Raw genomic sequence first — 15,632 nt, 5'->3', positions numbered from 1 at the left:
AACTGTTTTTTTATTTTCGTAATAGCGTCAGTTTACTTCATTAGTTCATAACTTTGTTGTTGAACTTTCTTAGTCATATGGATCGTTTACAAACACACTAATAACTAACTATATAATTTTCTAGTGCCCATTACATGTTTGATGAAATGTCACAATATATATCTTTTTGCCTATTTATGTTGAAAATTCAGGAAACAATTGAGGGATTAGTACCTTCATTATAAGATCATATTCATACATGTACCTACATTATGGTGTACATTATGGTGCAGCATCCATATTACAAGCTCATATACATTTATTGTCAAGTGTTTATTAGGAATGATACTTTAGAACAACTTTAAATAACAGAGACCATAAAGATCCATGAACTTACAAGATGATAAACTAGTAATAACTCAAAGATTAGAACAAATAAAAACCAATATCCACACAAGACAATATCCACGGTAGATAATAAAGCAGTCTATAATGGAAATTGTGACATATTGAATATACGAGTTAAATAACAAGACTCCAACTATGGACCGAAAAATTCAGATGTATTTGGATAGATAAATGTCGTATTTAGATCTTTAAAGGCTGCATTCAGAGAGTTGACTTGTGAAGGTTGTTGCACTTGGACGCCTAAATGTTGTAGTTGTGATACTTGGTGAAACATATGATTCATTGGCAAAGGATAGTATGGCTCTTGACTAGCATAATGCGGAACAAATCCACCATAGTGATGCGGATAGTTAGCATATTTCGTATGACTATATTCATTCTCAACATGGTAGACATTTTGAATAGCCTACAATCGATATAAAACATGGTGGATTGTTATAGTCAGTGTACTATAAAACAAGTTTAATAGTATATATTTACTTCGTTAGTAAATTACCTCTTTCCCATTCTTTGTGCGTTTCTTCACTGGTCCATTATCATCAAAACCACCAACTTCTTTATGATCAGAACCTTGTGACTTCTACAATTGCAATTGGCATTTATCAATATACTCGAAAACAATTAAGTGAATTGAAAAATATAGTTATTGTGACGATCGCTCCAAATCCATATGGACAATACGTCATTCATTGATTTCATTGCGAGGTATTTGACCTCTATATGATACGTTTTGTAAACATTGCATTCTTTTGAAAAGGCACACCATAAATGAATATTTAAATCAAAGGTTTTCAACATCTGATGATTTCTACATATAGACAATCACTGTAAATAATAGTTTACAATAGTACTTCCGTTGATAGTACAGTCAAAATAAGATACATGGTGATGATTTGGTGAATGCAACGTTTCCTTGAAAAATATGCCATGTATGACTCCATGCACATAGCTTGTCTAACATATAAGCAAACAGCGGAAGACTTCTAGAAACCTGAGAATAAACATGCTTCAAGTGTCAACACAAAGGTTGGTGAGTTCATAGTTTTAATATTACACATAATCCGTATATCAATGTGGATTACAAAAGTTCTGTTATTTTATTCAAAACGTTTATCAATAGGTTTTACATAAAAGGTGGATCACAAGATTTCAGTTGTTTCATCCGAAACGTTTATCAATCGGTTCTACAAAATTGAGCACCCTGGTAACTAAACTTTAATGCTTATATAATTTGTACCCTTTGTATAATCATCTTAATAATACACGCAAACCAACGTGTACGCTTCTCAAATAGCATACGTCCGTTAAAAGGCTAGTGCTCTAGCTCGGAAGGGGATATCAAGCCCTATGGATCCATATACTACTACTCGCGCCCACCAGTTCTTATAACTGGCAGTTAACAGTTACCAAAGCTAAGGGATTTTCGGTTCAAACTCAGTGTAGAATTTAGTATGTACTTGTATCCATTGCGTTTAAAATAAAGTGCATGTATTCTCAGCCCAAAAATATAGATTGCAAAAGCAATTAAAAAGGGAGCAAATGAAAATCATGCATATAAATATTGTATATCGGTTAATAAAGCATTTGCATGTATTCTCAGCCCAAAAATGTAGAGAGTAAAAGGGATCATATGAAACTCACTGTTTAATATTGATATACAATATTGTAGGAAAACACGTAGACGCATCGGAGATGATAAACACGAGGTTTGCTTCACAAAAATACCCCCGAACATTACCCATAACCTCCTTGGTAATAACCCATATTTTCCTTAGCTCTAGCTCGCTCGGAAACTCGTTTTGAAAGTGACACGCTCAAGACCTCGTCGTAGTATTTTATGTATAATATTAATACTACTAATAATAATAATAAGATTAATAATAATATTAATCTTAATAATAACAATAATAATAATAATAATAATAATAATAATAATAATAATAATAATAATAATAATAATAATAATAAATACGGAGTAATATATGTGTGTGTGTTTTTTTTTTTCTTTCTTTACTCGGCAGAAAATGTTGCAATTTATAGAACCTGGCCTGAAATCTGGAGTCATGCGACTCGCATGGAAATGGCCTTCTGGCCATGCGACTCGCATGAGGACCAGGGACAGCTCACATTGTTTTGGCTCCTAGCTTGTCGACATAATATAAAATAAATATAAATATATAAATAATTAATATAATTATTTATATATTATATTTTATTCTTGTGCATAGTAGACTAGATATTTTTGGTCCGTTGCGTCGGGCGTTTCTTCTTGACTCGGGTCCCGGTTCCAGATTTTCAAACGCATTTTCGTACGCTTAGAAAACTAGCATTTTACGTTTTGTAACACGTACACTTGTCAAAATATAGACTTAGATTATCCCTAAATTATACTTCTCAAAATATAACTTATACATTTGAGTGTTTTGGTCATTTACTTCTATAAATCATCGGCTCACTATTTTTTTGAAATACATTTTAAAATAGTGTTTACTGTAGCAAAGTTACTGTAGCAAAGTCAATTTTTACTGTAGCAATTCACTGTAGCAAAGTCAATTTCGCTGTAGCAAATAGTGATTTTCGAAAACACTGTAGCATTTTGGGTACTGTAGCAATTTGAAAATGTTACTATCGTTTACTAAATAACTTGAAATTATATATATGTATATATTTTTTTTAATATACATAAATCAGTTTTTAAATACACATTGGAAGTTATTTATAAATAAATTTTAATAATAAATATTTCAACTTATCATATATATTCAAATAGATATTTAAACCAATAAATTTCATGTACGGTATCAAATAATTAATACATTGTTACCTTTTCAAGTTATAGTATATATGTATCTATTTACATATAATTGTTCGCGAATCGTCGAAAATAACCGAAGGGTATTTAAATATATAAAAGTAGTTCAAAAATTTTGAGATTCAGTTTTACAGACTTTGCTTATCGTGTCGAAAATGTTAATCATACAAAGATTAAGTTTAAATTTGGTCAAAAATTTCCGGGTCATCACAGTTATAATACCTTATTTTTCTTCTGCATTTTGGTAATGACTTTCTCAGACTTGGACTTAAGCCTACTATTTGGAGGACGACCTTTTCCCCGAACCGGCACCGGATCACGAATCGTAACTTTATCCTTCTTAGAAGGAATCGCCTTTTGAGTAGAGACAAAACTACCATCATTACTTTTTCCATCTAAGACCTCCTTCTTTAATTCGTTGACTCTATTAAGTACAAGACTGCACTTTTCTTCAAACTCTGATGCCAAGTCTGCCACTTCAGAGAAAGCACTACACATTTTATCATAACGACTTCCAACTTCTGAGCCCTCCCAATCACTATAACTTACCTTAACCTTAGTATGCTTCCTCTTCACATCTTTTCTCCATCTTTTTAGGATATATCTAGTCGGTACCGAATATATGTTATTACCAATGAGTACCGTAAGTGCATGCCTACACAACATTCCTCGAAACTCAAACAAACGACAAACACATTTAACATCACATTCTTCCACACAATCAGCCTTTTTCAACCTAACAGTAAATGACTTCTTTATTATATTTTCATCAATCATAATATCCTCAACTACTTCATATTGTAAATACTCCTCTTCTAATTTTGAAGAATCAATCTCACAATACATTTTTCCTGTTAACTCATTTCGGAACTCTTTAAACTTAGAATTTGTGAAAACAGCCTTTACTTGTTCTTCCATGGCATAACGGGTGATTGGCGGATACCACGAATTGTAAGAATTAAAATCTTCTACATTTACCTTTTTGGCCCTGTCCCTTAATGCATTTTCATATTGTTCAACAAACTGCTTCAATGTCGTTTTTTTGTTTACATATTTATCAAAAAATGAATTTATGCTCTCACTTCTTTGAGTAGTAGACATCCCCGCCCAAAAAATATCTTTCACAAAACAAGGGACCCAACGTTGTCTTTCATCAAACAAACCTTTCAACCACCTATTATTTTTGAGGTGGCACTTTTCTAGCATATTATTCCACGCGGTTTCAAATTCAACAGGAGTAAAAGTATCATACACAGCTTTTTTAAGCTTGTACTTAACTAATTTATATCTCTTATGCCTACCAAGCTTGTCAGGTAGCTTTTTAAGTATATGCCATAAACACCACCTGCAAGTATGACGTGATCAAATGCACTAGTGTATTAATTTCATTCTACAATTATAGATAACAAATAAGTAGTATTTTTTTAAAAAATTTAAACATAATCATATGTTCAATGGTGTACCTATGTCGTACAGCGGGAAATACAACTTCAATTGCTTTTTTCATTGCTTGATCTTGGTCTGTTTTGATGGCTGCAGGAGCACGTCCATACATACATGTAATCCATGTTTGAAAAAGCCATATAAAAGACTTAGTATCTTCATTTGAAACCAATCCACAACCGAGCAATACGGATTGTCCATGATGGTTTACACCTACAAATGGAGCCATTGGCATGTGATACTTATTTGTCAAATAAGTTGTATCAAAGGTGACAACATCCCCAAATTCTTCATAAGCTGCCCTACACCTTCCATCTGCCCAAAACAAAATCTTCAACCGATTTTCATCATCCAACTCCCATGCATAAAAAAAGTTAGGGAATGTAAATTGAACTTTCATAAAATAACTTTGAATTGCTTCGGCATCCCCTTCCCCAAACTTTAACCGTTTTACTTTATCAATGTAATTGCGACAATCTTTTTCGGTAAATGGTATATTTTCATATCCTTTATTCTCCACTACCAATGTATTGAAACCCTTATTCATTCTTACTCCTGCTCTTTGAAAGATTTCAAGTTGCCTTCGCACACGAGCATTTATGACCCGATTACATCGATAAAACCGTCCTTTGCTCGGGCTAAAGGGGTGATTATGCTTGAGTTGAACTTTTGAAACATACCACTTATTATCACTTCCACGTTTTGCATTAACTCCCGCTCCACATTCTGTTTTCATAATAGGACGTGGATTTAAACTATTTTTTGTTTTTGATTGTGACTTTCCAGCTCGATGACACGAAATTGTAGCATACCTTTTCTCCTCATCCTAAAGAGACTTTCGGGAAGACCTTTTAGAAACTCCAAATCCTGTATTCTTACCATAATTTGCATAAAAGCTGGATAGTTCCTCAACTGTGTCAAATACCATACCTACTTTTGGTTCTAAAATATTATCTTCATGGTGCATATTTTTTTCAAATTTTTCTTGAACATTGACATCTTCTTGACTTTCAAATTCAGTATTTTGATCACAATGATCACTGTTTCCTTGGTTATCTTCAGGAGAAATTTCTTCATGACATTCATCCTCATTTAAGTTTAATTCACAATATGTCTCTTTTTCTTCAATGCTAGTAAACGTATGCCTACAGTCACCAAAGTTTATATATTAGAATCAATGAAAGAAAATCCATATTATTCTTATTATCATTATCACAACAACTAGTATCACTTCCATCATCATCATCATCATCCAGGTTTTCATGAACCCTTTTCAATTACAACATGAATGAAAAATAACAGAAAAAAGACTATAAATACCTACGAATTCAATTGAAACAATAACGGGACTTACTCGTTTTCTTTGTTAAGAGATTCTTGTGTACCCGATGACAATCCATCATCATGTAAAGGAGAAGATGTGTAAGATGACTCATCTATGTTTAGTGAAGAAGATGAAGATCGATTCATATTAAGGCGATGAATTGCGAGCGTGAAGAAAAAGACGATGGTTTAGGGTGTTAAACTACGTACGTAATATTAGCTATCAAAAATCAATTAATTATTTAGTAAATATTATCCATATTTAAAGACTATGTAAATACGTATTAAATTAATTAAATATTTAATTATAAAATAGAGAATTAGATGAGTGGGATGCCAACTCACCATTCCATGTCAGTTTGTAAAAAAATGTTAGTAAAATGTTTGTGTTTCTAGAATTTCTCAGTCGAGAGAAATTCTAGAAATACAAACAATTTATACTAACACTTGTATACAAACTGACATGGCAGGGTGAGTTGGCAATCCCACTAATTCTATTAACCAAAAATAAAATAACATCTCTCTTATTTTCTTATATATTTCCACTTGGACATTTCTTCTCCAAATTTATACACACTCTTGAGTCACAGTCGATTATTAACATCTACGAATTTTTTTTTTTTTGGGTTAAATTTGTGAATCATTTTGAAGCTAAACATTACCTTAATTTGTTAATCAATGGAGACATTAATTCATGGTGTTTGAAACTTTCTTCTGGGTTTATTCACATGTATAAGTAGGTTAATTAATTTAAACTGTTTTTTTATTTTCGTAATAGCGTCAGTTCACTTCATTAGTTCATAACTTTGTTGTTGAACTTTCTTAGTCATATGGATCATTTACAAACACACTAATAACTAACTGTATAATTTTCTAGTGCCCATTACATGTTTGATGAAATGTCACAATATATATCTTTTTGCCTATTTATGTTTAAAATTCAGGAAACAATTGAGGGATTAGTACCTTCATTATAAGATCATATTCATACATGTACCTACATTATGGTGTACATTATGGTGCAGCATCCATATTACAAGCTCATATACATTTATTGTCAAGTGTTTATTAGGAGTAATACTTTAGAACAACTTTAGATAACAGAGACCATAAAGATCCATGAACTTACAAGATGATAAACTAGTAATAACTCAAAGATTAGAACAAATAAAAAACAATATCCACACAAGACAATATCCACGGTAGATAATAAAGCAGTCTATAATGGAAATTGTGACATATTGAATATACGAGTTAAATAACAAGACTCCAACTATGGACCGAAAAATTCAGATGTATTTGGATAGATAAATGTCGTATTTGGATCTTTAAAGGCTGCATTCAGAGAGCTGACTTGTGAAGGTTGTTGCACTTGGACGCCTAAATTTTGTAGTTGTGATACTTGGTGAAACATATGATTCATTGGCAAAGGATAGTATGGATCTTGACTAGCATAATGCGGAACAAATCCACCATAGTGATGCGGATAGTTAGCATATTTCGTATGACTATATTCATTCTCAACATGGTAGACATTTTGAATAGCCTACAATCAATATAAAACATGGTGGATTGTTATAGTCAGTGTACTATAAAACAAGTTTAATAGTACATATTTACTTCGTTAGTAAATTACCTCTTTCCCATTCTTTGTGCGTTTCTTCACTGGTCCATTATCATCAAAACCACCAACTTCTTTATGATCAGAACCTTGTGACTTCTACAATTGCAATTGGGCATTTATCAATATACTCGAAAACAATTAAGTGAATTGAAAAATATAGTTATAATACCTTATTTTTCTTCTGCATTTTGGTAATGACTTTCTCAGACTTGGACTTAAGCCTACTATTTGGAGGACGACCTTTTCCCCGAACCGGCACCGGATCACGAATCGTAACTTTATCCTTCTTAGAAGGACTCGCCTTTTGAGTAGAGACAAAACTACCATCATTACTTTTTCCATCTAAGACCTCCTTCTTTAATTCGTTGACTCTATTAAGTACAAGACTGCACTTTTCTTCAAACTCTGATGCCAAGTCTGCCACTTCAGAGAAAGCACTACACATTTTATCATAACGACTTCCAACTTCTGAGCCCTCCCAATCACTATAACTTACCTTAACCTTAGTATGCTTCCTCTTTACATCTTTTCTCCATCTTTTTAGGATATATCTAGTTGGTACCGAATATATGTTATTACCAATGAGTACCGTAAGTGCATGCCTACACAACATTCCTCGAAACTCAAACAAACGACAAACACATTTAACATCACATTCTTCCACACAATAAGCCTTTTTCAACCTAACAGTAAATGACTTCTTTATTATATTTTCATCAATCATAATATCCTCAACTACTTCATATTGTAAATACTCCTCTTCTAATTTTGAAGAACCAATCTCACAATACATTTTTCCCGTTAACTCATTTCGAAACTCTTTAAACTTAGAATTTGTGAAAACAGCCTTTACTTGTTCTTCCATGGCATAACGGGTGATTGGCGGATACCACGAATTGTAAGAATTAAAATCTTCTACATTTTCCTTTTCGGCCCTGTCCCTTAATGCATTTTCATATTGTTCAACAAACTACTTCAATGTCGTTTTTTTGTTTACATATTTATCAAAAAATGAATTTATGCTCTCACTTCTTTGAGTAGTAGACATCCCCGCCCAAAAAATATCTTTCACAAAACAAGGGACCCAACGTTGTCTTTCATCAAACAAACCTTTCAACCACCTATTATTTTTGAGGTGGCACTTTTCTAGCATATTATTCCACGCGGTTTCAAATTCAACGGGAGTAAAAGTATCATACACAGCTTTTTTAAGCTTGTACTTAACTAATTTATATCTCTTATGCCTACCAAGCTTGTCAGGTAGCTTTTTAAGTATATGCCATAAACACCACCTGCAAGTATGACGTGATCAAATGCACTAGTGTATTAATTTCATTCTACAATTATAGATAACAAATAAGTAGTATTGTTTTTAAAAATTTAAACATAATCATATGTTCAATGGTGTACCTATGACGTACAGCGGGAAATACAACTTCAATTGCTTTTTTCATTACTTGATCTTGGTCTGTTATGATGGCTGCAGGAGCACATCCATACATACATGTAAGCCATGTTTGAAAAAGCCATATAAAAGACTTAGTATCTTCATTTGAAACCAATCCACAACCGAGCAATACGGATTGTCCATGATGGTTTACACCTACAAATGGAGCCATTGGCATGTGATACTTATTTGTCAAATAAGTTGTATCAAAGGTGACAACATCCCCAAATTCTTCATAAGCTGCCCTACACCTTCCATCTGCCCAAAACAAACTCTTCAACCGATTTTCATCATCCAACTCCCATGCATAAAAAAAGTTAGGGAATGTAAATTGAACTTTCATAAAATAACTTAGAATTGCTTCGGCATCCCCTTCCCCAAACTTTAACCGTTTTACTTTATCAATGTAATTGCGACAATCTTTTTCGGTAAATGGTATATTTTCATATCCTTTATTCTCCACTACCAATGTATTGAAACCCTTATTCATTCTTACTCCTGCTCTTTGAAAGATTTCAAGTTGCCTTCGCACACGAGCATGACCCGATTACATCGATATAATCGTCCTTTGCTCGGGCTAAAGGGGGTGATTATGCTTGAGTTGAACTTTTGAAACATACCACTTATTATCACTTCCACGTTTTGCATTAACTCTCGGTCCACATTCTGTTTTCGTAATAGGACGTGGATTTAAACTATTTTTTGTTTTTGATTGTGACTTTCCAGCTCGATGACACGAAATTGTAGCATACCTTTTCTCCTCATCCTCAAGAGACTTTCGGGAAGACCTTTTAGAAACTCCAAATCCTGTTTTCTTACCATAATTTGCATAAAAGCTGGCTAGTTCCTCAACTGTGTCAAATACCATACCTACTTTTGGTTCTAAAATATTATCTTCATGGTGCATATTTTTTTCAAATTTTTCTTGAACATTGACATCTTCTTGACTTTCAAATTCAGTATTTTGATCACAATGATCACTGTTTCCTTGGTTATCTTCAGGAGAAATTTCTTCATGACATTCATCCTCATTTAAGTTTAATTCAAAATATGTCTCTTTTTCTTCAATGCTAGTAAACGTATGCCTACAGTCACCAAAGTTTATATATTAGAATCAATGAAAGAAAATCCATATTATTCTTATTATCATTATCACAACAACTAGTATCACTTCCATCATCATCATCATCCAGGTTTTCATGAACCCTTTTCAATTACAACATGAATGCAAAATAACAGAAAAAAGACTATAAATACCTACGAATTCAATTGAAACAATAACGGGACTTACTCGTTTTCTTCGTTAAGAGATTCTTGTGTACCCGATGACAATCCATCATCATGTAAAGGAGAAGATGTGTAAGATGACTCGTCTATGTTTATTGAAGAAGATGAAGATCGATTCATATTAAGGCGATGAATTGCGAGCGTGAAGAAAAAGACGGTGGTTTAGGGTATTAAACTACGTACGTAATATTAGCTATCAGAAATCAATTAATTATTTAGTAAATATTATCCATATTTAAAGACTATGTAAATACGTATTAAATTAATTAAATATTTAATTATAAAATAGAGAATTAGATGAGTGGGATGCCAACTCACCATTCCATGTCAGTTTGTAAAAAAATGTTAGTAAAACGTTTGTGTTTCTAGAATTTCTCCAAAGTCTATTATAAATGTTACCAAACATAAGACATTGAAATCCAACGAATGAGAGGAAGTGCTAATAAGACATATCACTCATATTTCGACGGTTACAAGTTTACGATTAATTTTTCCTACAAACTTATTTCGTATCCCTTACATAAACTAAACGATATTTTCCTTTTAGACCATATTTGATAACATCGTGCTAAACATAAAAACCTTTTTATGGAAGTTGAACAACACAAGCATGACTACAAAGTTCTCTTTCCCCTTCAACTTGCATTGGTTCAAACGTCTCCCATCGGTTGTTTGTAGCCGAAGTATCGAACCTGTGAACCATCGAGATCGTACAACACGAAGACTGGTTCCCAGGTAATCGATACCCGGCCATAAAATAAAGATACGTTCCAATCGGTGCCATCGTGAGGCAAATTCGTTCCAACGACGACTCTGAACTCCCTCCTTCATTCGGGCACGAAAAAGAGAGTAAATTCTTCTTTCTCGACCCTTCAATCGGGTACCATAAATGTAGGTCACGATCATACGTCTCAATTTGACCTTTCCATACATTAAGACAATCACCAGAACTAATCAGCTCATCGTCTATCACGACAATTTGATTAGGTGGAATGTCTAATTGCCACATCCCCCTTACATGGTCCCACCTTCCTTTTTTCACGTCATACACTTCAGCTGAACAACGATCCATAAAAGGCATTTGGTTCACACTATATGTAAATCCCCCGATGACATGGAATTTCTTTTGATATGTTACACCCACACACTTATATCTTTCCGTACTCATATTTGGTAACGGTGTCCAATCGTTTAGTGACAAGTCATACACCTCGGCTGACGAGAGTACACTCATCGCCCTATCTGAAGTGGACTGACCCCCCGCGACATATATTTTATTGTCACAAACAGAACATGCAAAATCGTACCTTGGTGTTATAAGTGGTGCACAATTAAACCATTCTTTAGTTAAAACATTATAGCGTGACACTTGTGATTGTACACCAAGACCATGGTCTATAAGTTTAACATTATTTTCGTTAACTTTAACTTTTTTGTAAACGCTACCACCAACAATGTAAATTGAGGAGCCAACCGAAACCATTGCAAACCCTTTTAAAATGTGGTTTTCGCCCAAATTAGGGACCAAACACTCGTGGCTCCACGTGTTTATTGATGGGTCATAACATCCCATCACACACGAAACGTTAGTGTCGTTTATGTTCTCCTTGTAGGAAAATATTGCGTATATTCCATAACGCGGTTCAGATTTTTCAGACGGGGTTTGGATCGCGACAGATGATGTTCGAGGGAACTTTTCCGTCGTAGGAGAGGTGGGGGAAGATGGTGAGGTGAGTGAACTCATTGAAGCAACAATTTAAGATATGAAGATTAATTGTTGATGCCTAGGCTTTGATTATGGTTGTCAAAGTTTCAATTTAACTACATGAAATTGGAAAATTTTAAAAAATGCTTGGTGGAGATTACAATAAACTTTGATGAAGAAAACTATGTTTTCCTTGTAATAATCTTTGTGAGTTAAAATGCTCATCTTGTGAGCCTTTTCATGAAGTATAATTCCAAAAGTTGGTGGTTAGTTAGAGGAAATATCCAAAAATCTACTTGGATTTAGTTCCTAGTCAAAATCGAAGAATACTTTGTATTCTTAAGACTTCTATCATTAAGTTGTCTTGTTGGTTTTGAAAACATATTTCTATTCTATTTGTCAAAATAAAGTTCAGGTAAAAGCTTATAAAATAGATATAATATAATTTTTTGTTAGTTGATTGCTCCATAATTCCACAAAGTATTTGTCTATATATGAATAAGTTGATTGAGTGTATTAGTTTGCACAAATCTATTGCTTCAGAATCTTTAAATTATTTTAAATATTTAGATCATTCTAATAATAAATTATTCTGTTTCTTAAACATAGCTTAAGAGAATGAATCATTCATTTTTGTCCAATGCCATATCCTGATATGCTTTAAATGGTCTTTCCTAACTTCAAATTAGTGACAAAAAGTGTAAGGATGTCACTTTGTTATCTTTACACTTGAAGATAGTATGTAGTTGTGTATTTGGGGAGTGATTTTCACATTAATCCAAATAATACTCAATTCGTTTAAATTTATCTATACTTCACTTTTATCTTTTAATAATATTATTAAGATAAAAGATGATTATTATATAAAGGATAAAATACTGAAAACGTGATTGTTGTGCTCAAATCTTTATTATCAAGATTCAGTTTGCTTTTTTTATTGTCTTGATAACAACAACAAAAGAATATGTTTGGGCTAGTCCATTTTTATAAAGGCTCAAGATCAACTCAATGTCTTGATAGCAACAACAAAAAAGTGTGTTTGGGCTAGTCCATTTTTTACTACGTATATGATATTATTGGGTTGAACGTTGAAGAAGTATTAAAATGATAGATAAGCAATTTTTCTTTTCTGTTTCATTTTTTTAACGAAAAAATGGGAATATATAAAACAATGAAGCTCCATCAAAATGATGAAAACTCCATAAACAGATATACGAGACATCATAAACCTAAGCAAACCAACCGAAGGTAAGCTTGAAAACAAAAGCCAAAATCTATCTATTATCTAATAAATCTCTCTAATGATAATGTCATAAATAAGAATTATTCAGTCTTAAAAAAATGTCAAAAATAAATAGAAAAATTTTAAACTATCATGATGAGGTCATTAAGAAAATTAATTATATTTGATAATAATATTAACATGTTAATTGTATAATATATGAAGCATTACGTACAACATTATGATGATAAAACACCCTCATGATCATATGTACAATATTGAATCATTATGCACAACTTTGTGATAAAATACCTTCATGACCATATGTACAAACTTATTGTACAATCTTTTACAAAACACCTCATAAACACATGTGCAAAGTTAGAAGCATATTGTACAACATCATATAATAATTGTATTTAAATTTTCAAAAAAAAAAAAATATATTCAAAAGACATTTGTTATTATTAATAATTATTATTAAAAATATAAATACTCAATTTTTAAGGCAAACTTTATTATTATTATTTATTATAATTATAATTATAATTATAATTATAATTATAATTATAGTTATAATTATAATTATTATACTATTATTATTCAAATATGAGTTCTCTTTACGGGATTAATTACGTTACATATGTACGCGAAATACATGTCTCAATAAAATGTTGTAATATAGACTTTTATGACAAGGAAAATAGTAATTGTGATGAAAATTGAAAGATGGTGGTGGGAGAATAAATGTAGTTCATTTATTATGACAAGTTAAGTACATCAGTATGTTTGTAAAAACAACGAGAAGTTTCTTAGTCTACGGGTAATAAACACGTAGTTCTATGGGTAATTTCACTAGTAAATAACATATAAAACAAATTAAGTGTTGCGAATAAGCACCCAAAGGATTACAATATCAAATAAAAAATTGATTGTTTGGCATAACTTGTAACAAGAAGCATCTTTGAAAAACCATTATCTTGATACTTCACACAACGTAGGGGAGACATGAGATATATATCAATTATAATGGGGTTGAATGGTCTTATTTCATTATTTATTAGCCCTCCATAACTCGCTTGTACAAATCAACTTGTACTTTAATAGAACGCCCTTTAGATCATGTTTACAAATACTTTTCAGTTTCAGGATAGAAATCGGAAATAAAAAGACAGAAGAAGTTACTTTTGGATATGGCGGATTACCAATAGACAGTTTCTAGTTGATAAACCGCTATCGGGATATCCGGTGCAAGTATACTAATGAATTCAAGTTTTGATAACACGTAAGGCCTTCGAGCGGTGATCAACACGTAAGTTCCACTATTTCGACAGTGTGCACACAAGTCTTCGATGCGTCACGTAAGCCCTATATGCCATCTTTAGATAGTCAAGGTCCAAGTCTTCGGGGTTGACTGGCCAACTAGATTATTGTGATGACCCGAAAATTTCCGACCTAATTTAAACTTAATCTTTATATGATTTCGACACGATAAGCAAAGTCTGTAATGTTGAGTCTCAAAAATTTTAGAACTATATTCATGTAATCAAATACCCTCTGACTGTGCTCGACGATTCACGAACATTTATGTGTATATATATATGTATATATAATATATAGTTATATTAATTGAAAACATTAATGAAGTATTAAATGTATAATACTTTACATGAACGTATCTGTTTCAATATATTTAACGACGGAATTATAAAATAATATCAAATGATTGAGTTATCAGATACATTGTGTTATGATTACGGGTCTCTGTTGGGAGGTCCACTATGATTTAAGAAATCTTTCCCTTTTAACGATATTCGAAATAATTGGTAAAGTGATTTTACAAGTGAGAACTGTAGTGACCCGTCCTAATCCATCTGGACGAATACATTACATTTGGTTACATCGCGAGGTACTTGACCTCTATATGATACATTTTACAAACATTTCATTCGTTTTTAAAAGACATACTTTCATTACGTCGGTAGTTGGCGGCATGCATACCATTTCATAATATATCCAACTATCATTGACTTAATAATAATCTTGATGAACTCAACGACTCGAATGTAACGTCTTTTAAAATATGCCATGAATGACTCCAAGTAATATCTCTAAAATGAGCAAATGCACAGCGGAAGATTTCTTTCAAACCTGAGAATAAACATGCTTTAAAATGTCAATCAAAAGGTTGGTGAGTTCAATAGTTTAACATAAATAATCATTTCCATCATTTTAATAGACCACAAGATTTTCATTTCCATTTCTCATAAATATACGTCCCATGCATAGAGACAAAAATAATCATTCATATGGATTGAACACAGGGTAACCGACATTAACAAGATGCATATAAGAATATCCCCTATCATTCCGGGACATCCA

At 32.4% G+C, this 15,632-nt stretch overlaps 2 protein-coding genes and 1 pseudogene across 2 annotated transcripts; all 3 read right to left on the bottom strand.

The window, feature by feature from the left end:
• Positions 1-520: 520 nt before the first annotated feature.
• Positions 521-5,378, bottom strand: LOC139864451 (protein FAR-RED IMPAIRED RESPONSE 1-like). The gene is made up of 4 exons (XM_071853033.1): positions 4,663-5,378; positions 3,422-4,544; positions 884-967; positions 521-793 (listed from the first exon to the last, which is right to left on the bottom strand). The coding sequence occupies exons 1-4, from the start codon at positions 5,376-5,378 to the stop codon at positions 521-523; spliced, it is 2,196 nt and encodes a 731-aa protein (XP_071709134.1).
• Positions 5,379-7,238: 1,860 nt separating this feature from the next.
• Positions 7,239-10,443, bottom strand: LOC139864450 (protein FAR1-RELATED SEQUENCE 4-like; annotated as a pseudogene).
• Positions 10,444-10,909: 466 nt separating this feature from the next.
• On the bottom strand, positions 10,910-12,067 carry LOC139864449 (F-box/kelch-repeat protein At1g16250-like). The gene has a single exon (XM_071853032.1). It carries the CDS (start codon positions 12,065-12,067, stop codon positions 10,910-10,912), a length of 1,158 nt encoding a protein of 385 aa, XP_071709133.1.
• Between the last annotated feature and the right edge of the window lie 3,565 nt (positions 12,068-15,632).

The sequence above is a fragment of the Rutidosis leptorrhynchoides genome, chromosome 8, assembly GCF_046630445.1.
Source record: "Rutidosis leptorrhynchoides isolate AG116_Rl617_1_P2 chromosome 8, CSIRO_AGI_Rlap_v1, whole genome shotgun sequence".
NCBI classification, from domain to species: Eukaryota; Viridiplantae; Streptophyta; class Magnoliopsida; order Asterales; family Asteraceae; genus Rutidosis; species Rutidosis leptorrhynchoides.
This window is presented reverse-complemented; position numbering and strand designations above follow the sequence as displayed.

Coding starts and splice junctions, on each gene's coding strand:
- LOC139864451 (XM_071853033.1), bottom strand. CDS start 5,378: ATGAAAACAGAATGTGGAGCGGGAGTTAATGCAAAACGTGGAAGTGAT. Junction 4,545..4,662: donor TTTCCCGCTGTACGACATAG/GTACACCATTGA, acceptor TCATACTTGCAG/GTGGTGTTTATGGCATATAC. Junction 794..883: donor GCACAAAGAATGGGAAAGAG/GTAATTTACTAA, acceptor TATCGATTGTAG/GCTATTCAAAATGTCTACCA.
- LOC139864449 (XM_071853032.1), bottom strand. CDS start 12,067: ATGAGTTCACTCACCTCACCATCTTCCCCCACCTCTCCTACGACGGAA.